This window comes from Argiope bruennichi, chromosome 6 (assembly GCF_947563725.1).
Source record: "Argiope bruennichi chromosome 6, qqArgBrue1.1, whole genome shotgun sequence".
Classification (NCBI taxonomy): domain Eukaryota; kingdom Metazoa; phylum Arthropoda; class Arachnida; order Araneae; family Araneidae; genus Argiope; species Argiope bruennichi.
Window position 1 is genome coordinate 62,009,043 of NC_079156.1, and position 24,401 is coordinate 62,033,443.

The 24,401-nt window shown below is 31.1% G+C and overlaps 1 protein-coding gene and 1 long non-coding RNA gene across 2 annotated transcripts in view; one reads left to right on the top strand and one right to left on the bottom strand.

The window, feature by feature from the left end:
- The window catches only part of LOC129971105 (cytochrome P450 2J2-like), a 26,611-nt gene continuing 2,210 nt past the window's right edge, over positions 1 to 24,401 (top strand). The window contains exons 1-6 of the mRNA XM_056084590.1: positions 1 to 334; positions 5,069 to 5,193; positions 7,630 to 7,739; positions 9,978 to 10,297; positions 13,371 to 13,489; positions 22,072 to 22,324. Of these exons, the coding sequence (XP_055940565.1) occupies positions 66 to 334; positions 5,069 to 5,193; positions 7,630 to 7,739; positions 9,978 to 10,297; positions 13,371 to 13,489; positions 22,072 to 22,324 (1,196 nt within the window). The 5' untranslated portion in view covers positions 1 to 65. The remainder of the gene's footprint in view (positions 335 to 5,068; positions 5,194 to 7,629; positions 7,740 to 9,977; positions 10,298 to 13,370; positions 13,490 to 22,071; positions 22,325 to 24,401) is intronic.
- Positions 4,833 to 24,401, bottom strand: part of LOC129971106 (uncharacterized) — a 27,773-nt gene continuing 8,204 nt past the window's right edge. The window contains exon 3 of the long non-coding RNA XR_008784759.1: positions 4,833 to 5,204. This is a non-coding gene — a long non-coding RNA (uncharacterized LOC129971106). The remainder of the gene's footprint in view (positions 5,205 to 24,401) is intronic.

A 24,401-nucleotide genomic window follows, 5' to 3' on the forward strand; every position in this document is an offset into this window, starting at 1 on the left:
TAGTAACTTCGTGCCCAAAGAGATATATTCGATAGAAAAAAATACATTTTTAATAAGAAATCACTATGGAGTATTTATATAAAACCGTTATACCTAAAATGACAAATGAAATTGGAAATATTACTCCAAAACTTGAAGTTTATCGTTATGAAATTCTGTTAGGAGTATTTGCATTCTTTTTGGCTTATGCGATTATGGTGTTTGTAAAAAAAGCAAAAAGTAATTACCCTCCTGGACCAATGGGACTGCCGATTGTAGGATATTTGCCTTTTGTATCTAATAATTTGCACTTGGATTTTACTGAATTAGGAAAGAAATATGGTGATGTATTTAGGTAAGTTGAAAAATTCTATTGTCAGCAAAAAATAGTATTTGAACAACTGGAAATCATATTCCATTTAATAGATTATAGGTTCATTTTCTATTAATTGAATCGGCATCTATGCATCAAAAGTTGCAACCAACTATGTTTAATTCGCTGTAAAATTTAAATTACATAGTAGCATTAAATTCAGATTAAATTGCACTGAGTGCGATAAAGTTTGTAACCTAAAAATTGGTTTTGGGACAGTTTTGTAATAGAATATTATCTACAAATTTATAAAAGAAACCTCTTGCTAAAAAGTGTATTTTGGAGTTCGTTTACGATTCTTTAATTGTCCACATTTCTTTATCAGCCTTTTACGTACTTTAATACGTAGTATAGATAAAGTATTTATTTTACTGAATTAGGAAAGAAATATGGTGATGTATTTAGGTAAGTTGAAAAATTCTATTGCGAGTAAAAACAGGTAATTGAAGTAAAGTAATATAAAATGCTATCATATATTGACACGTGATTAATAGTATATTGTGTACTGTTAAACCACAGGGATAATTCTCCAAAATACCCGCCAAGAATGACTCGATGAATTCAGTAAAATATATATTAGTGACAAATTTACTTCAAAGGTGAATATTTCTTAGCTATTGTAAGTCGATTACATGGAAAGCATGTTCTGAGATAGCACCCTTATTATTGAGTATGCTAGGAAGTTTTGGGGAAATCATTTCCGCTGGATTTCCTCGGTTAAGCACAACAAAATACTTCTATCCAACTTCACAAAAATGTTACTCAAAATAACGCAATTCGAATCATGTATTTAATTAATACTGCCGCATTGAAAAGTGGCAGTGGACTTTCTATGGTTAAATGGTCTTAGCACTAGTCTTATAATCAAGAGATCGTAAGTTCGAATCACGCTGCAGACAATGCGATTCACGGTTTGTGTAAATATTTGATTCCTTGATTTTCTGTTTTCCTTTATTTCATTTTAAAGCAGATTCTGGACCTTTCTTTAGTTTGCCAGATAAGTGTTCTGGACTTTTCTTACTGTCTCCAGAAAAGTATTCTGGAACTTTCCCTGTTAGTAGAAAAGCAGAAGATTTATCCGTCACTGTGTTCTCAGTTGAGTTAATAAATTGTCTTAGCTCTACTTCTTGTGTGTGTCATTGCGTTCCACACTAAAATACTTACGAGATAATATGCTTTCAACTGTAGAAATAAGTAAAGAGCATTTTTCTTTGAATGAAAAATTGAAAACTATTTTGTTAGAATCTTTTTTTAATATTTTCTTCCAGTTATCATTGTTATAGTGTAGCCAGTGAAATCGGATAAACTTTTGTGCCATGCTATGTTTATATTTGTTGGGTTATTTTAAATAATTTATTTATTCTAAAAATTTCTAGATAGTAATGCATAGTTAGTTGAAAATAAAATAAAGTTTACACTTTATTTGGAAGCACTCCACATCTGTTCAATTTTTATTGAACTGAATTTATCTTCATCAACATTTTGAATTTTACAAATTTTCAAGACTGTAGAAGATGAAGAATTTAATTTTTTTGTCTAATATTGTTTAAATTTGTGAGGAATGAAGCTCAATAAATATGAATTTTAATGTTAAATATTCAGTTTAAATTCTCGTACGTGAAGTATTAAAAAAAGTATTGCAGTCGTCTAGCAATTCGAATTCAAGATTTTGATGAAGTTACGTGTTTCACCTCACTGGGACCAAACATATATGGAACTATGAATTCTGTCAGTGTGCAAGCACAATAATTCAAAAGCGCTTTGAGCTATACATATGAAATTCAGTATATGGAAAACACCAAATTTGCTGAATTTTATCAAATTTTAAATGAAATCAGTATACGAATCCTATTTTCTGAGGATAACCTTTTGACCTGTTGTCCGAGTACAAATGAATACGTTTACTAGAAAACGCAAAGAACTAGATAAATAAAATTTGGAACATAAGTTGAGTATTTAATTTTGATACGGATTTACATGTGTAGACAGTGTCAAAGTCAAGGAGTTGATGAAGCCAAATCAGTCAAGGAGTTGATCGTCTGTAAGTCTATACAGATATTTAAACCCTCTAGTTAAAAAAGTGTATCAATCTAAATAAATGAAATTTAGTTCACAGTTTTTTATTTAACGGATAAATTAAAAACAAATCTGACAAGGGGTTGACCGATTATTGGTCTTTATTTCCATATTCCAAACGTAATAACTAAGAATTGCAACGATTTAAATAAAAGAAATTTAATATATGATCTAGGGGCTAAATTTATAATCTCAAATCAAATTTGATTTTAATCGACAGGAAAAGATGTCAAAAATATGCTGTGGAGTTTTTTGGTATGCACTAATAACGAATTAGCGATTAGTCGCCAAAGAAAGTAGATTAGATTCAACTAATTCTTTTTACTGATTTTAATAAATTTTAAAAAGCATTTTTGATTATATTTACCAATAATTCTTTTTCTGTTTTAATTACTGTATTTATATACACAGATATGTTGCGTCAACATTAAATCATTTTTTTTCTGTGTCCATTATTACTGCTACATAATTGGGAATAAAATTTAAATTTGTATCAAATCTTAAATATTATCATACTATAATTTACCAAATTCTAAATTCGAATAACTTTTTATATTCATAGACGTGTTATTTTTGAATAAAACTGGACGCAAATACAAGTTGCATGTGATAACTAACCCTAGTAGCTTATTGGAGGGATTGAAAATCACGTGATCCCATGGGTGCCACATGCTTTTCTATCTGTATCAAACATTATTCCAAATGATCTCAGCTTATCTGATTAGTAAAAACTCTCATTGTATTTCTCATTTATGGAATTTAATTGTACATAGTACGCTGGATTGTAACATTTTTTTAAAAATTTGTATTTCTTAAAAATTTAGAATGAATAAAATTAAAATTCACATAATACGTAAGTTACATAACATAACATTAAACAGTATGTATATCGTAATTTTACAAAACTAAATTAACTTGAAAATTAGGACAAATAGACTCCATATTAAAGAAAGTGATAGATTTGGAAGCAAATTACTATAATTGATTTCAGAAATTTTAAAATTTTGTTATAAATATACACTGTTTCAGCAATAAATCATGGCATGCTATATTCATTTTTTTTAATACTCTGTCCCTAAATATCTTCCACTTAAATTGAAGTAGAATGATAGATAATTCAAATTTCTTGCAATATTGATAAAGCTTTCATTTTTTAGATTTAAAAGAATGATGAATCGGGGTCGCTAAACTGCGGATTGAATTCAAAAACTTTGATAAGATTGTTTAAATGAATTCTGATAAGATTATTTAAAAGAACTCTGAAAAGTTTATTTAAATGAATTCCAATTTGGCATCAAATTAATGCATGAATTAAGCTGAGTGAAATGAAAGTTATTAATAAGCAATTTTGTCGAAATTGACAGCCATTAGTGATATGCTTAAGAGCATAATATATAACAAAATATATTACACATTTCCGAATATCATGCATGGAATATATTTCAATGTAAAAAAATGTATAAAATACCCAACAAATTTTATCATGCATAAAATAGTCTTTTTACAGGCAACAATATTTGATTTGATACACATATCATAATTTTTCATATCTATTTTATTAATATTTCCAAGAAAATAAGATATGAATGAATAAGAAATCAGAAGTTATACTTCAACTATTATTCATTGCCATATAAATAAAGTCATAATAAATACAATTTTAATGTACCCAAAAAGTAAAAAAAAAAATTGTTAGTAGCTATTTTAGAAAAGCAATCTTTATTAACATACTTATAAATAATGTATTATGATTATACAAAAAGCATATGATTATACTAAAGCAAACTTAATAAATTATTACAGACTTGGGTATTTCGAAAATGTTTACATATTTTTTTCAAATTTCATTAGAATTTTTCGAAACAATCGTAAACATAATTAAGAAGAACATAATGCGTATTAATCTTCATTATGAGCTTAAAAACAAAATTAAAAAACATAAGCTTAAACTGTCTAGAAAATTGAATTAATTCAGACTTACCAAAACTCAATATTTTCAAGTAAATATTCTGATAAATTAAAGAAAAATACAGATACTTTATTTAATTTAGTAGTAGTATAAGAAAAGAAGAATAAATTTATTTGATAAGAAAGTTGCCACATTAAAAAAAATCGCATGCCAGAAATGAAAATCTAAATTATTTTGCAGACGATTTTTTAAAATAGATATTTCCATAAAATTTTCTTTTATTTTTTTAGCTAAAAAGTAAACATTTGTTTTGGCAAACAATAAAAATAAAAATAAATAATATGAAATAAACAATAAAAAGTACATTTTTCAAATAATGTTAAATCAAAGCATAAAATAAAGTTAATAAAAATTAAATAAAATTACATTTAATAACATAAATAAAATTACGAGTTAAATAAAAGTACATTTTTCACCTAAGTTAACCGTTAAAAACATTATTAATAATTTTTGAATTTTACATTAGTTAATTTTAAAATACCTTTTTTTGCAGATGGAGAATCAGCAGACAATTTAAAATAATTGATTGTTGTATTGTTTATCTTAATTTTAAATTTCAAGTGTGGGACAAAATATGTTCTAAAATATTTCCTTTATTTATTTGATTTATTTTTTCATTTCATTTTTTTATTATTTCATTGTGTTTTCACTTTTCTACTTTTTTTATGAAGTGTGAAATTAGGATCGCAAAATATTGTTGTACTTCATGGAACTGAAGTGATAAGAGAAGCTTTTAACAAAACAGAATTCCATGGAAGACCTCCATCCAGTTCCTTGGAGGGTATAAATCCATACAGTAAGTTCCACCTAAAATATCAAAATAATGCATATAAGTAGGATTAAGAAAAGCGAAACTTTAAAATAAATTGTTCATTCATAATATTTTTCTCTACATCTTAATATGATATCTCCTTATGACAAATCTCTCATAATTTATCCATTTCAATAGTTTAATTTATGTTTTAATATTTGCATATATGTGTGCACTGTATTTTTTTAGCAAATCCGAGCACCATTTTCAATTTATTACTTTACTGCTTTCTCTCCTGACATAGTTAAGTTTATAATTCAGTTTCATAGCTCATCATATTGTTTTTATAAATTATATAATAATGTCAAAAAAATTAATCAACTCATAAAATAAAATAAAATTGAAATAAAACGCTTGACAATTGGAGATAAAAAGTCATGAAGGGAAACAGAAAAAAATTTTTAGAGATGAGAATAGTTTTGTGAAAAGATAACTGCTTTTTGTTGAAATCCAGAATGAATGTAATTTTTTTTTGAAAAAAAAAAAAAACCTTATCTTTTTACTTTAAAGCTTCGGAGCAAAATACATAACATACAAAATTATTTGACTATATAGGCGTCCATTTCGAGTTGAGCCCTGGGTTTGATACTTTTTTACTATGCCCTTTTCTTCGGGAGTTTTCTAATCTTTATCATTTCCACAACTTATTTTATGGTATTTAACTAAATAAAAATTTCTTAAAATATATGAGACATTTAGGGCTTATTTATCAAATTATCTACTTACTTCTGGAATAAATTATAATATCGATAAATTATTTTAGTTCAGAATATAAATTCGATATATGTACAGGGAATGACGATTAAGTTGAATGATTAAAGTTTTACAAATACAAATTTGGTTTTTTCTGAAAATTTTTTAATGTGTGATTTCGATAGTAAAAAAGCAAAATAGTAACAACGAGAGCGAAGATAAAAAATAAAATATTTTCAAAGTATAAATACAAAATAAAAAAAAAATTAAGGCGTAGTAAAAATTAATTAAAAATTAGCAATTTCTTAGTTAGAGTTTTTAAAATTAAAATCTTACTTACATCTAGTCAGAAATTTAAACATCCTTTTCGAGAGATTGTACAAGTAAATGGATTCAGCTCTTAATTTTTTTCAGAGCAATCCACTCTAGAGAACAAAGCCCGCACCTCGTGTATTCTTTCAATAACTCAAAGTAGAAAGGGGGATTACAGATTCTAAAAGGATATTCTGGCAATCTCCATACATTGATTGAAAAAGTATTTCAGAATTAGGCATTTTTACTTTCTTGTATAAGAAGCATAGAGAAAACATAGTAACCGTCAAAAAAATTTGAACTGGAAATTTTGACGAATCTCCCGAAGTTCAAAAAACACATTTTTGGAAAATGTCCCTCTGTCTGTTTGTGACAAAGAGAACTCAAAAACGCTTTGGGCTAGAAGGTTGAAATTCTGTAGACAATCTTCACGCTAAATTTGCAAATTTTGAGTAACATCTGTTAAGAGGAATTCCGTTTAAATATAAACATGATAATTACTAAACGAAGCGAGCTAGATAGATAAAATTCGGTTGTTGTTGTTTCTAATCGCACTTGTCATAGACAGGCCCACTGACTTTAGAAGTGAGTGATTTTAAGTCTCTTGTCAGTCAGTCGCTTGTTTTTTTCAGAAGCGGCATCTAGGCCGAGAGTACGACTTAACTACACAAACGTCACAACACTTTTTACGGGACGGACTTCATTCATGCATTTCATTCACTCATCCACAGATCGTAATTTAGACCAGAATCAGAGAACGATCATCCCTGATCCAGTAATCCCAGTGGTATTACTCTCAACATGGAGGACTTTGTGATCACAACAGATTTATACGTGCGCCAGCCACCACACATGGGGAGAGTCTTCTGCCGGCAGTATTCGAACTCCCAACCCAAGGTACGCGAATCCAACACCCTACAAACCAGGCTATCTCTGCCCTAAAATTCGGTACACAAATTTAGCTTCTATAGTGTAGATCCTATCAAATTTTGAGCCAAATCCAACAAGGAATTGACAGTCAGTTGGTCTGTACTTTCAGAAGAATGTAAGCACTATCATTCAAAAATGTAATGACTTAAATTTATGAAATCTGGTACAGGATTTTGCGACTAATGGTGTTGTTTTGCGTTAAATTTTTGTTTCATTCAATTGAGAAAAACGAGTCTAAAACACAAAATTCAAATACTATTAACGATGTTAGGGATTTATCGCCAAATAACGCACCGAGGATGAGACGACAAATTCAGTCAAAATACTAAATTCACGACAGAAGTGGATATTTCGTAACTATTGTGCGCCAGTGCCATGTAAGGCGTTCTCAGGAATGACACCTTTATGAGACAGTATGTGAGAAAGTTTTGGGGAGACCACTCCCGCTGGTTCAATGATGAATGAATTAAATGCGATTATTTCCAGGTCCTTTCTTCGGCAGAGATTGCCATGCTTGGAAAGAACAACGGAAATTTGTGGTACAATCCATGAAGGACCTTGGTCTAGGAAAGACAAAGATTGAAGATGAAGTAATGGTAAGAGAGTAAATACTGAACTAATTTATCGCCACCTTATGCACATATGATGCATATCTAAATCTTTAATATATGCCATGAATAATCATTATAAAAATATAGTATCTTAAAATCATTTTTTAATTCCTTATCGAATGATGATTTCGCAAATGAAATCAAAATTATTTCAGTGATAAGTAAGGTCTAGAAATATTTTAATTTTTCGTTTTTGTCTGCAAAAATCTGCACGAAATATTAAAACCCTGGAACAAACGGAACTGAGTGGAAAAACGAATTTAAATATATGAAATAAATTGTTAAAAGAGTTTAATTTAAAGAATTAAAAAAAATCATGTTATATAAATGTATTTAAAAACAGCACGGTTATCAAATTACTATATTAAGAAAGAAAATATTTTAAATTTTAAAATTCTGAAAAAAAATGTTGGATACACTCAACGAACATACATTTTCCTTGGATAACTTTCAAGTTATTCCGTTAATGATAAAAATCTCACTGGGCGTTTTTATTTTGGATTTTATTGATAAGAACCATGAATGTTGACAGCAACGGTACAACTACTTTTGACCACATATTACAATCGACATTATTTACAGGACCTTAAAAATGTCGAGGTCGAAAAATCGCGTTATACGGTTACGATAGCTCAAAACGGTAACAAACTAGATAAATGAAATATGTCTGATCATTTTATAATCAGAAAAGTAGATTGTATCAAATTTTGGTCCATGATTATCCATTTTTGACCTTTCAATATGTACACGCTTTGACATATTTCCAACTAAGCTGACAAGATATCTGCTCAATACGGCTAAGCTGAGAGAATATCGCTAGGAGGTTAATTAAAATGCTTTATTTTTCTATTTGACAAGGGAATAAATTTGCAGTCAATAAAAATTTTCTGAATTTCAATAATATTAACATTTTATCAAATATAATTATTTAGGTTCCCACGTATTTCATTAAGTTTGCTTAATTATACGAGTTTTAATAAACATTATCATCTTCTTTATTAATATTGTGCACAATGTGAATGTAGAGTAATCTTGATTAAGTATAAATAAATTTTATAAAATACATCTGCACGAAGTTAATTGTATAAAAAATTAGACTAAATTAAATCATAAATTTGTTGATTAAGTAAAAATATATTGAAATGCAAAACTAAATCGGCAAATGTATTAGCAATGCAATGTGTTAGGTTATATATGCATTGTCTAATCCACCATGTAAGGCACACAATATTCAAAAACACAGCAATTAATTTAATGAAATTTGATTGTTTCAACAGCAAAATTACAGATCTATATGAAATTGCGAGTCTAAATAGCCAAAAAAGACGTAAATGAATATCAAATTCTCTTCAATGTAATACGAAGTAAAATACAAAATGGACCATATTCAAGAAATATACGCTTCGCAGAACACGGGCCTGCCTACCTCAAAAGGTTAAATCTGTCGAAGAGTGATCTGTGCAGTTGTGTTGGGATTGACGCGGTACTTCATTATGCTACAGAATGCATCCTCACAATCATATATACGGTGTATGAAAAAAGCCATCACCAAGCCTTAAACAAGAATGGCTGAAAAGGGTTAAGAGCAACTTCCTATCCAGGCTAAAAATCCATAGGATCATAAATTTTATCAGTGAAAATAGATATCTTTTCTTTCCTCTCTAGTTTTCAATATCAAGTGTCATACTTCAAGTGTCAACCACAGTTTCTTCACGTATAATTACATTCATAAATATCTTTCAGATATTTTCTTTGTTACCATTAACCAAATTATTATTATTTGATTTTTATAACTCCATCCTCATCTAGCATGTTATGATAATAAGTAAACACATAATTCATGTTTTTTTTTCATTCATAATATCTTTATTCATATTATTATTCCAGATAATTTTTCTATAATATTTCAAAATAGAAAATCTTTGTAAACGGTTTTATTTTATTATCATTTCTTTTATGTTTGTAAATTCTGTACATAGTATTTTTTGTTTTATTTTCTGTAAGTATTCTGGTATTTCATAAAATTCCTGTAACACGCCCATCAAATCGTTCAGTGGTCAGAATGGTTACGGATACGGGGGTATGAGACGGCGCTCTGTTCTGTGGAAATATATGAATAAAACGAGGGAACTCTATGGTTTTTTTCCTTTTATATAACTTTTTCTAAAGTTTTATTTATAATGACAGAAGATATACATTTTAATAAATGCTTCTCATTTTCAGGATGAAGTAAATCATTTTGTGAAGGTCTTAAAAAGTCACAGTGGGCAACCAATTGATGTAAAGAAGCCTCTGTCTCCAAGCATGTCCAACAATATATGCGCTTTAGTCTTCGGGAAACGATATGATTACGATAATCCTGATCGCCGATTCTTGGACGAAAATCTGGATGAAACGACCGAATTCGCCAGTGACACTTCTTTAGAGTTTTTGTTTCCCTGGATCAAACACATTCCTTTTATTTTTAAGATTCTGAATATCGATAGGTCATTCGCATTCGAGAGGGCATTCGCAGCATTTCAAAAAATTCATACATTTTTCAAGTAAGGAATTTTTTTTTTCGTTAGTTCAAAAAGAAAGTCTTATAAAAAAACTTGTTTAACGAATTTTATCTGAAATTTTGTAATTTTATAAAATATGATCTGGATCAACAGTTTAATTGAAAGTGGGTGAAATTAATTTAATCCCTAAATGCATAATTATTTGTTTTAAATTTTAAAAAATCATTTATTATAGGAAATTTGTCATAGGTTACGCAAAAAAAAAAAAAAAAAAAAAAAACTCCAAGTAAAAATATGGTATATTTATTTTGAAAAATATGTATGCAAATTTTTGGGCACATACAGTATTTCTCAAAAATCGAGCTTGTACCTAATATAATTTTCAAATACAGCATCAAACATTAATAGCCTACCTGACAACAGATTAGAAGTGATTTTTTAACAATTAGATAGATCACTCCTTTATAGAGAACTCGGCAATAGAAACTATTTCTTCAAGTAACACTCTGAAATTCATCAGTCACCACATTCAAATGTAAAAAAAAAAAAAAAAAAAAAAAACGATACGACTTACTCGCCAAAATAAAAAAAACGATACAACTTACTCGCCAAAATGTTTCAACTTTCTTTTCACACATTATTTACTGCCATGTTTATCAAAGTGCGTTAGAAAATGAACACACTCAGGTTTTTAAATAAAATTAAATGGAACTGGATGCAGACAATTGACAAGAATATACATTTGAGGGTAAAGCATTAGGTTGATTCAAACCTAATTTAAGAATTTCGAAAACATAGTTTAGCTACCTTTTAAAACAATTTCTGAAAGTCAAACTGCTTATTTCTTTTGATGTTACGTATCCTGTATTCGATCCTTTTGCTTACGGATTAAAGCTTTTCCGAAGTATGGTTTCTAACCAATGGTTATATTATTCTTTGAATGCCTTCTATATGTTTTGAATCAGATAAACGGTTCAAAATTCGGCCATTTTAAGTATGGTCATTATTTGAAGCCAGTTAATGTTGTATAAATCGAAATTCGGGTGGAATGTCGGTTTTGGTTTGTGGATGTGGTTCCATAACAGTTGTGCATGTCTAACTTTTTGCAGCTGTTGGAATTCGAGATATCATTCAGTGAAACCAGATGCTTAGATACGAAGGGGTTTATCTTTGTGATTATAATTTAAACTTATTATTGTGATTATAAACTTACTTATTACTTATATTACACAACATGTCCTTTCACTTAGTTTTATTCAAAGCTTTTTAATTTTATCTTAATTATATTAGCCTCGTGTTTTGAAGGAACGCTAGGACTATTTCAGAACGGACCTTTTTCTGTAAAAAATCCTATTTGAACAGCTGTCAGATTACGAGGATGTTATCTGAGTGGATGTCTTTCTCCAAGAGAGCATATGACTCCAACGAATTTAGCAACTGTCACACTCATTTCCAAGATGGTTTTTCAGACTCCATCAACATAAAATGAGAAGATAATTTTTTTTATCATGTTTTGCTTTTTTTTATTTTTGCTAAAAGAAAAAGTTATTGATGACTGCAAGCGGATGCACGAAACTTATGGTATTCATAATTAACATGACTTGCTTGTCAAATTATCACACTGTTTAATTTACAATATTTCTTTCTGCTAATTTTTCATTAACAGGAGATCAATGTTTCAGTTGACTAATTCAAATGAAAATCCCCAAATTATTGCAATATTGATTCAGATTGTCGAACATAAAAGTAGTGAAAGATTCTAAGTTTTTTTTATTTTTAATTTTTGTTAATGAGTACCAGAAGTTCTTTTAATGCAGGATACAGATTTTGCAAGAAAGTTGACAAATTGTTATTGAACAAAACGAAACAAACGAAAACAAACACTTATCGACTTCATAGATAAAAGTTCTTTTACATTTAAACTGTGTTGATAGATTCAGTTTAAACTTTGATAGATAAAAGGTCTTATAAATATGAAAATTCACAGATGAAAGTTCTTCCATTGTTTCAAGATTAGTATTTTAATTCACTGGGAAATATGATGGCCAAACAGCAATCAGAATAATAAGATTAGAGAATTGTGGTTTAGAGATGGAATTTTTACAGTTTTAAATAGTTTTTTTTTACGTCATTGAAGCAGGGAAAAGTTAACAAAGAGTACGGAAGTATCTTGAAAGGCGTAAAATAGATAGAAATAGATTGTTTTGTGTTAAGTGTTGGACTCGTCAAACTACCACCAGTAATCAATTGAAGTTTAATCTTTAAACTTTCAATTTTCTAAGAATAAACAACAGTATGAAGAGGTGTAATGGTAGCTCATGAATGATGTTTAAGCTCACTTGTAGCGACCCTCCCACCTTTGATTTGGCGAAAGAGGAAACCCCTGAGTTCAGACTGTTTTCTCGTGCGAACTGGACCAAGAAATAGATGCTCCTCTACTAAGCAGGAGACTAAATTCTCTTATTTATTATTGTTCACATTTACCTTCTATTAAGCGAGGGTGTGATCTAATATTGCAATTTTTTTTATGCTTTTTAGCATTAATCAAATCATAATTTGGCATATCTTTGTTGAATTTCACAATAAACTGCTTAAAAAATTACTTCCCATTTCATTTTATAGAACTAGAGATAAACGTAACGGCTTTCAATATATGTTTATAAATTTTGAAGAGTAAGATATTCTAATACTTCCATTTTTTATCGAGTTAAAAAGTAACTTTCATATGTTGCTTTTATGCAACAAAACTCATTTCAAGACCGTCGGAAATCTCATCAGTAATCCAAGAAAAAAATCGTTAGTTCGGTGAAGAAACAAAAATCTTTCGGAATTCACAAGTTGGAAAAATATTTTTAATGACAGAGTATTTACAAACACATACAAAGCTATGTTGATAAAAAGGTATTTGTGCTCTTGTATTTTAAAAAGAAAGTCTAAAAATAGCATTTGATTTATGATGCAATTATATCAACAAATAAATAAACACTTAAAATATTATGAGGATTAAGAATATATACTATTCAGGACAGCTAATAAAAGGATTTTACAATATTATTAAAAGAATGGTATTATTTAATATTCGAATTAATAGAAATTCTTTCTTTTTATTTCACAGAAAAGAAGTAGACGAGCATGCAAATACTTTGGATCATGGTCTTGTGCGAGACTTCATAGATCGATACCTACTGGAAATACAAGCCCAGAAAGAGAAAAATCCAAATAGTACCTTTCATTGTAAGCACTTAGAATGAAAGTAAATATTATAATAATAAGGATTGAAGTAAATATTGTAATAATAAGCACTTAGAACGAATATAAATATTGTAATAATAAATACTTAGAACGAAAATAAATATTGGAATAATACTTACTAAGAATAAAAGTAAATATTGTAATAATTAGTACTGAGAATGAAAGTAAATATTGTAATAATAAATACTTAGAATGAAAGCAAATATAAAATAAGTAATATAAGGATTTCTTCTTCTTTTTCGTTTTTATATGGATAGAAACTGATTTCTGAATAAAAAATATTTTATCATGAAAAATTTGAACACACTGTATTTAAGACGACGGTGTCAGTAAGACATACATTTATTCTTCACAACAAGTAGACGTACAAGCTTATAAGTAATTTTAGAATAACAATAAAACCATCTGATGCCACTCAAGCTAAAGTAATTATACAAAATTGTTTGCTTGCTTGCTTGCCGCAACATCCTCCCCACCCTGGTCAACCTCCAGAGGTATGACCAGTTGAATTGGACGGGTAATCTCCTTTCCTTCGACACGAAGGATGCAGGTTTGAATTCTTCCGTCCCGGCCATCGATTAATTTCACCACGAGAGCTTTCTTCCACATTTGTCGTGGTCGCAGATCTTCTTGTAATAGGACCAAGTCACCTACTCGTACTCGTGGTGATTGCTTTACATTCCCTACTTGATGAAATGTACGTAACTCCAAAAGATATTCTTTGGGCCATCTTTTCCAAAATGTATCCAGTAAGTCTTGCTGTTGCCTGTAAATATTTGTGAGCTTGTCATTTCTAGACTCAGGTCCGGATGGGACAGTGGTCAACTTTCAACCAGTTAGGAAATTAGCTGGGGTCAAAGCTTCCTCCGTATCATTCTCACCACGCTCATAAATCAAAGGTCTACTGTTGAGTGAGGCTTCTATTCCCACTAATACCGTAGATAAGGCTTCCTCATCTAGTAATGAGCGACCAAGGGATTTTCGAAGGCATCGTTTGGTTAGACCTATTAGTCGCTCTCACCATCCTCCCCACCAAGCTGCTCGTGGTGCAATATACTTCCACTTTATACCATTGTGAGCATAGAATTACTGCACTTTCGCTAAAGTCAATGTATTCCAAAGGCAAATGAGTTCTTTGTTTGTGGCATGGAAGGTAGTGGCGTTGTCACTGTATATAGTATGTGGAAGTCCTCTTCTACTGACAAATCGTTGCAAGGCCAAAAGAAACTTGTTTCTGACCTTTCTGTAGACAAGTTCGATATGCAAGGCTCTAGTAGTAGAACATGTAAATAGCGTGATGTAAGCCGTATTTGAAGGTTTAAAGGTCCTAATATAAACTGGGCCTGCAAAGTCTTTTCCAGTAGTATCGAAAGGCATACAAGGAGTAAGTCTGTCAGCTGGAAGAGGGGCTTCTATTTCATTAGAACTTAAAGCATGAGACAGTTTGCACGGTAAGCAGGTTTTAATCACTCGCTTTATAGCTTGACGACCACGGAGTATCCAAAACTCGGAGCGTAATTCTGAAAGAACTACACGAACACCCAAATGATGTAGACGAATAATGTGCGTGTGTCTAATCAACAAGCGCACAAAATAATGAGACCCTTCAAGTAGTATTGGGTGTCTTTGTTCAACTGATATTCGTGCGAATTGTAGCCTACCACCAAGTAGTAAAATGTTATCTTTTAGAAATGGGCGGAAGCGAGAAATTTGAGGATTTAGGTAAGGAACGATTATGCTCTAGTGCGTTGATTTCTACAGAAAAACTCTGTTTCTGTACAACTGAAATCCAATAGTTTCTTGCCTTATTCAGCTCATCAGTCGTCAATTCTGAAGTAAAATGTTGTCGAGATTTACAGTTGTTCAGAAAAAGATAAATCCAAGCTGTAATTCTCAAGAGTTTTGTGTATGAACTGAAGCGGGATATATCGATTAAAGTTTGGATAGTTGATGTACACAATGTTTGGTTTGACGAGCTTCTATATCCATTAGTAATTTTTCTTCATTTGTCAAAATGTTTTGGACTGGCCAGGCATCTGAAATTTGTGCTAACCAACTTGGGCCGTTCCACCAAGTTTCTAGATAAGGTAATTCTGCTGGGAATGCACCACGGGAGAGATGATCTGCTGGGTTCTGTGTGCCTGGGCAATGTCGCCACTGCGCTGGAAAAGTGTATTGAAGAATTTCAGTGACTCGGTTACATACGAATGTTTTCCATCGATTAGGATCATTTCTTATCGAACTTGATACGACAGTTGAATCACTCCAAAGTGTTGATGTTTGATTATCTAAACCAGTTTCCTTGCAAAAATAGTGAAGTAAATGAGCTCCTAGTAAGGCTGCCAAAAGTTCTAACCGTGGAAGTGTCACCCTTTTAAGTGGAGAAAGTCTATTGCAACTGCAAACTAGGCGAACCTTTGTTTCTTTAAGCTCAGTGAAACAAATGTATAATGCGGCACCATAGGCCTTTTCCGAAGCATCACAAAAGACATGGATACTCATGTGAGAAGTACCAGAAATTCCAATCCAGCGAGGAATATGTATTTTGTTTAAAGATGATATTTCAGATATCCATCTGTTAAAGCTTGCGGCAATGCCTGGAGGAAGAATTTCGTCCTATTGAACTCCCATGAGCCACGTGGTTTGAAAACGAATTTTTCGAACTACTATTGCTGGTGCATAGAGGCCTAAAGGATCATACACCTTTGATACAATTTTAAGAAGTAAACGTTTTGTTGTAGGAACAGCAAACTGATAAACACTTTCGTTTATATCTTCGTTTTCGTTTTCGTCTTCTTTGGTGTTCCAATTAATTCCTAATACTTGCGTATTACATTTAAAGATGATATCCTTTAGTTCCCAAATAGCCTGTAGGTTCTTGGAGTTTGTACTCCATTTAGCCAAAGGTAAACTTATCTGTGTCATTAAATCTTGCATTTCTTGATAAAGAGTTGTTGCTTGTTCAGCAGTATCCACTCCCATAACAAAGTCGTCCATGAAAATATTATTCTCCAGGTGTTTAGCTAAAGTAGGGTAGGAAGCAGAGTGCATATTAGCTAATTCACGAAGAGTGGCAAAAGCAAAAAGGGACTAGAAGCCAATCCGAAAGGTAAACGAGAAAAACGATAAGTGAGTATTTCATTTCGCAAATGTATTTTTCCATTTGCATCCTTTTCTGTCCTAAACCACAGGAACCTAGTACAGTTTCTATATCTTCATCCAAAATAAGTTGCAAGAATGCTTGACGTCCGTCGCTCGTGATTGCGAATTTATGAAGTCGAAACCGTAACAATGTTGCAAATATTTCTGGAAGCAAATTCGGACCCTGCTCAAGAGCATCATTTAAGGAAGGATGTCCTGGTGTATGAGAAGAATCGTCAAATACAATTCGCCATTTCTTTTCGTCATTCTTTTGTTTTTTCACTATATGATGAGGCAAGTAAAATAGTTTTGATTCGTTGCAAGGACTATTATCGGCAATTTCAACATGTTGGTTATCGATATAAGTCTGCATCTGTTCTGTATAAATATCTCTTAAGTCTGAATGAGTAAAGAGTTTGTTACGGAGTATTTGAAATCGTTTGAGTGCTATTTCGTAATTATTCGATGAAAGAATCACCTCTGGTTTCCATGGCAATTTTACAACACGGCGGCCATCAACTTTGTAAAATGAATTGTGAAAATCACTTAAAATTTTAGAATTACGAATGGTCATCCCTTTATCTTGCATAGTTTTAATGCCAATTGTTTCCAAGTCCCAAAATCGTCTCACGTGATCGTCCAGATCATGTACCAAAGTTTCTGAGCTAATGTTGTGAACTGAAGAAACAGAAGAATATGCTATAGTAGTAAACGAACGGTTGCGGGAAAGAATCCATCCAAATACTGTAGGTATTAACACATGAGTCGCAGAAAGTCTAATAGGAGATTTAGTATGCACTAAAGTGCAATAAAAATCAGCACCTAACAGAATTTCTATAGGTAAGTCGTTTAAGCTGTCTGATGGATCAGCAAGTTTCAACTTTTGACTATGAGCAAAAGAAGAGACAGGTTGTGGAGTAGATGGATGAAAGGCATAAGTATTTGAACTTTCAAATGCTTGTATATTTATTTTTGAGTTGCTCCAAATGCTTGACAAGATAAATTTGACCTTCCGTCTCGTTTCAGTGTTTGTTGAAATGGATTCGAATGCTTGAAGGTTCAATATTTCTGAGCTAGTGATTTCCAATTGCAAGAAGTCAATCAAACTAGGATGAATGAAGCTAGACTGACTCCCACCGTCTAAGAAACACCGCGTTACTTTTGTTTTACCAGTTGGGCCAATTACATATACTCAAGCAGTTTGCAGATGAGTAAATTTGGGAGTTATGATATCAACGTTATTAGTAGATGTAACTGGAATGGTAGTTAAATTCGGATTTTCAGTTACAGTTTTACAGATGGAAACATGATGCCTTTTTTTGCATTTATAGCAACGGGCTTTGTCTTTCCGGGGACAATTATTTACGTTATGGCCACGGTTTGTGCATAAAAAACAACGATTACTATTTTTTAACTTTTGTTTACGACTATCTATATCAGTTACAATGTTACAGTCTTGCGGCCAGTGTCCATTAGTATCACAGAAAGCACAAAATGGAGAACGTTTTTTAATTGGCGTAGTGTTCTTGGAATTAACATACAAGTTAGCAGCGGAAGGTTTAAAATCATATTGAACAGACTGCTCACCTCTAATATTCAGAGTAGTAAGTGCGCCTTCTACCTCTTCCGAGAGAAATTGTATTAATTTTGTTATGTCACCTTCCGAAATTTTCTGTCGTTTTGCAAAAATAATCCAACGACGGCAAATGTCATCCGGAAATGCTCGTAACATTTTAGGAGTTAAAATTCGGCCATAAGAATTAACATCCTCTCCCAAGGCACGTAGAGCTTGTAATCTTCTATTACACTCAATAAAAACTTCGTTTAGTGAAGTCGGTGGTGGATTTCATATTGGCGTCAAATTTTCTAAAAAGTCCAAATGAGCTTGAATGATTCTGTTTTTATCGCCATATTTGTCCATAAGGAGTTTTTTAGTAGCTTCATATGTATCGGCAATAATGCTTATGCCATCTACCAATCGTTTTGGTTCATCTTGTAAATAGCCTCTTAAAAAGACATGTTTATCAATTACTGAAAGATTTGGATTATTATCTATGGAAAACTGAAATTGTTCCCAAAAACTTTGCCAAAGTTCTAGTAAACGGTTCTAGTTTAATTGTAGGCAGTTTTACAGTATACGATTGAATAGCAGGCGTTGTAATGCAAGGGTTTAAATTCATCGCCAAATTATTGTGATTAATAGCCAAATCAGTAAAGTTATTTGTAGTTGGCGCTAATTTATTTTGAATTATTTTTTTGGCTTTAAAAATTGCAAATTCAGCATTATCGTTATAGCTTTCACATTGTAAAATATCGTTTTCGTATTCTTCATCAGAAAGTAAATTGTGTATTTCATTATCCGTTATTTTCATTTCATTTAAGGTAGTAGTTAAACTATTACAAGTATATTCCACATCTTCAATTGAAAAATCATCTTTTAAGTTACTTATTTCAACAGAAAAACGAGTAATATTACCGCGAATAGTTTTCCGTTCTCGCTTGAGTTGCGCCATTTTGTTTGCAGTTTCATCCGGCGTCGCCATTGCAGTAATCCGAAGTATAACGCAAAAAAATTCAGTAAGAAAAAAAACTTGCCGATATTTCGTAAGAAGCAGGAAGTATAAATTCACGGTCCTGATTCAAATAGAGTTTTCGGCACCATATATTATAGACGATGGCTTAAGTAAGACATACATTTATTCTTCACAACAAGTAGACGTACAAGCATATAAGTAATTTTAGAATAACAATAAAACAAGGTGATGCCACTCAAGCTAAAGTAATTATACAAAATTGTTTGCTTGCACACTGAAATTGTTTTTGGACGCTTAGGATCTTATAAGAAATTATAGATTTTTAATATTATTAAAACCAAGATGTAATGCATTTTTTTTGTTTAGGAATTGTTTTATTTGCATATTTTCTAAACCATTTTTTATTGCGTTACAATTTTGAGGATCAATCAGCAATTCCTTCAATTACTTGCGAAGTAAAGAAATTAATAGTATTGCATTTGATAACTTTATGTTTTAGAATTCCCTGCGTCAAAATAAACCCTTTTTGGAATTATGTCTTACTGCTTATTGGACTGTTAACTTGATAATCTATACTTATAATAAAGCTCAATGTGTGTGTGTGTGTGTGTTGGCGCTCTACAGGCCAGGTCATTTGACATACAGCTATCAAATTTGGTACATGTATACCTTAGAGGTCGGGAATGTGCACCTGGGGTCCCTTTTTTTGAAATTTTAATTAGAATTTTAATTATTAATTAAAAACTAACTTTCCCGCCAAAAGAATCTTTCATTTTCCCCACCGCCAACTTTTCCGCCAAAAAAATCTTCCATTATCCCCAGCGCCAAACGAGAAAGGCTTCCGTTGTTTTTTTCTCCCAACAGTAATGAGGCTAGGGTTAAAATTTTTCGGCGGATTATTTCAATCGGTTCTGCTTATTTTCTTAATGTTTGATGCATTTAAAATTAAACATTGTTAATGAATCAATCTTTCAGATTCATTCTGAAGTACTTTTGAATTAAAATAAAACAGAATAAAGGAAATTAAAAATTTCTAATCCGCATAGCGTTACCCCAACTGGCGTAGAAAAAATCACGTATTTGCGTTACGTAACCGGCGAAGAAAATTCACGCATGCGCATTCTGTTCTGATTGTTGCCATGACAACATGTATATGCTTATAGTTTTAAGTACAACATTTTTTAAGTAGTTTTTTTAAAACCTGTTTTCAACCGTTTATTTTAAACGATTCGTTTTATTTTCTTAGTGTTTGATGCATTTAAATTTAAACATTGTTAATGAATCGATCTGCTCATAATGAATCTAAGAAAATTTTGTTGACCAACTCTTGAGATATTACATAAATTTAAAAAAATATTCTTTAGTGCCCATAAAGTTTAAACGCTGAGTGACTCTATTTTCAGTAATCAGATTATAAAAAAATGCTTTGTTTCAGTAAAAAATATTATTATATTAATTGAAGATAAATTCTTTCCACTTTAATTTAAAGCATAAATTCTACGGGTGCTAACAGAAAATGAGAGAGATACATATTACGTTATGACTGAAGGCCTTTATAATATTATGAATGAATTATATGATAATCAAAATTTGAAGTTTTAAAATATTTTGATGAAGAAGCTATTAAAGTAGAAATTGCATAAAATATTTAATTATTAAAATTTTAACGAACATTAAGATTGGCGAACCGGCTGGTCGCCAAAGGCGGCTAGTACGAAATAAAAACCGAGATAGATAGTCTTAACACAAAATTGCACTCTCTGAACAAAATCCGTGAAAGAGAAATATGACTGTTTGTCTATCCGTATGCATCTGAAAATTCGACACTTCATATCTAACCATCGTTTCGATATTAAACGAAGCATTTTACACTCACTCAGAATTAAGAAAATTTCTTATGCTTAGTGATGTATCACTCAGTCAACTGCAGATTCGATATATGCGATTACGAACTATAAAAAATAGAAGAAAGGAAGCGTAAAGGATAATATGAAAAAGAGAAAGGAAAAAAAAAAAAAAAAAAAAAAAACCCGAAAATATTTATATTTATTCTTTTTGAACAAGCAGCATTTTTCTCTTCTCATTATTTTGATAGTAAAGTTAGTTTTTATAGTTTTTAAGGTGTAATAATTCTAGATCACCATGACGTTCTATGTCTGTTTGACTTGTTCTTGTCTGTTTGTCTGTAGCACTCTATTGCCACCATTGTAAGGACATTGGGTTGCATGCGTAATTTAAGCTTAAAACACATACAGCATTTTTTTTTTTATTTAAACAATGCAGGCAATCTACTGAAATCACAGTTTTAATTTTAATTGCTAATCAAAGTCTTTTAAGATATTTTACTGACTAATACGACCAGCAAAATATTATAAACATCCAATGAATTTCTGAATAGCAAGAGGTTAAGTCAACCATCTAACTCTCCGACCCGCCCTAAGGCACACGGATTTAAACCATAGAACTGAATGACCGGACCACCGCAACAGCAATTGGCGGGAACTGTGGTTGAGTCCTAAGGGCCGTCACCGGCCACGGTACAACCCTCCCCGAAGGAAGTACGTCCCGTCATCGATGGGAGGAGCCAGATCCCCCACCTATTAGTGTACCCTCCAGGGTGGCGAGATCCAACCACCATGCTGGAAGCCTCTCATCCTCATTTCGAGGTGCCCCCCCGGGGGTCTGGCAAGAGGTTAAGCATGAAATGCTGAAAATACCTTTAACCGTACTAACTTTATGGCAGAACAAGATTTTATGATTAACCAATACTAACTTCTATTTCGCAAAGAATATCTACTTAGTTAAATAAAGGAGAAATAAATTAAATTAATATTAAGCCTTATTTTTTTTATCAATTCAATATTTGTTTTAACTTGTTTCTTTTTTCAGATGACATGTTGATAAGTATTATGCTTGATATATTTGGAGCCGGCAGTGAAACCGTTCGCACTTCTATTTTGTGGTTCATCTACTGCATTGCCGCCTTTCCTGACATCCAGAAAAAAGTTCATCAAGAGATCATGGAAGTTTTGGGTTCAGATAGAAATCCAGAATTCCAAGATCTGAAAAGTATGCCCTATACTCATGCAGTTATACTGGAAATAATGAGATGGAAGACCATAATTCCACTCAGCTTAGAATAGTGAGTTCCATATAAGTGAAAATTAATTATATATGATTCAGATAACTATTGGGTTGGCAACTAAGTGATTGTGGATTTTGTCAACAGATGGTCTTAACACATTCTTTCGTTTTGTCAATTTTTGTCAACAAAGCGGGTTGGATTATTAATCATCATTAAATTTTTACCTAGAAACCAAACGATAAATTCAAATGTGTACGTTCAATAACTCGCCAAACTGAGCGATGCAATTCAAGAAAAGCGGCCAAAATTAGCAAATCTTAAAGGTGTTGTTTTTCGGAATGATAATGCCAAATCCCATGCCTCTTTGATCACTCACCAAAAATTATTGGAACTAGGTTGGGATGTGTTATCACATCCACCTATCTTGCACCTTCAGATTACCACTTATTTCGTTCCATGCAGAACTCCTTTAATAGAAAAATTTTAATGACGCTGATGATGCAAAATCATATTTAATCTAGTTTCTTGCCGGGAAAAATCGGAAGTCTCGTGAACGTGAAATTATGACACTGCTTCAAAGATGGCAAAAAATCATCGACAAAAGGGACAATACATAATTGAATAAAGTTACATTTTTAAGCAAAAATTTTGAATTTTCCTTTTTATTTAAACTCTGCAATCACTTAGTTGTCAACCCAATGTATTGGGAGTACCGCAGTTCAAATGTGAACGATTTTTTATTTTGAATTATTATTGAAGTCTTTACTAACTTCCGGAAGATTAAGTTATTAATTGGTTAGAGCAAACATTATTAAGCACAGTGTGTATTGATGTGGAAGAATTATTTACTGAGTTACAGAACTCCGCGCAGAATGTTGCACAGACGGGAAGTTGGATGATTATAAAAAGATCTGCAAATTATAGGCGATGTTACATAAAGTTTTGAGATGAAGATGCAATAGAATAAAAATTATAAATGCAATATTTGCAGTTTCATATTTTGTATATGCATGAGTGTAGGCTGGCATACTATTTGCAAATTTTGATCTACATGATAAATTAAAGCTCTACAAACAAACATGAGAGTTAGAACTATAAAACTTGGCTAGAGCTATTGGTTTAGAGCTAATTTTCGCGCAACACGTGCTCACTAAAAATGGGAGTTCTAAACTTTTAATTAGAAATTCATTGATTTGTAATTTTTTTCCACAATTATTTCGAACTATGTTATTATATAGAAAATAATTTCATACCACTCTGCATTGCATTATAAACAGAGTTTTAAATGAAAAAAAATTATAAAAAGAGAAAAAATGAAGAAAAAAAATGCTTTTTAGTGATGTTAATTTTATTTTCAGAAACTTCACTTAATTATCGTAAATGTTTGAAATAGTTATTAGATACAGTATACAATATTATTTTTCGATATTTGAATAACTGAATTTTCATCCGTGCAGTTAGCAAGAACATTAGTTTGGGCGTTATTATTACTATAATTTAAGAGTACAATTAAAAAAAAATAATATAAAAGCAGATGAATTGAACTTAAAACACTATCATGATAAATACCTCAGTCCAGATATCCTAATCTCCCTAATTTATCCTCTTCATATTTTTATAAATTTGTACAGATTTAACTCTGCAATAAAATTGATAAGTTATATTTATAAAAACACAAAAATACTATGGGTAATTATTGTAGGAAACTGTGCTTCTGTTCTTTTGTATATTTTGCTTTTCATATTCATTTGTTATGTTAAATGCATTTAAAGATTTCATCACTGTTCAAGAACTTCATTTCCCATCTAAGCATTAAAGATATTCATTAATATATATTTTTAGCTTCCATATTCCAAAAGGCAAACATTTATTAAGATTCAAAATTTCGCAATTCGTCAATTTTTTTGGGCGAGTGTTTGGCAAATATAATTCTAACGATTTTTTATAGCAACCCTAAAAGGCTTTTGTTACCATTTTTAAAATTTATCTAAAATGGCTGACTTCCGGCTAATTTTTTTGAAGGTTGGCGAAATTTTGTCGTGCTTGGTGAGAAATGAGATATTAATCAAATTTTACCAATCCTAACTAGAATATGAATAAAATATTCAATACCATTAATGTGCATTCTCATTTT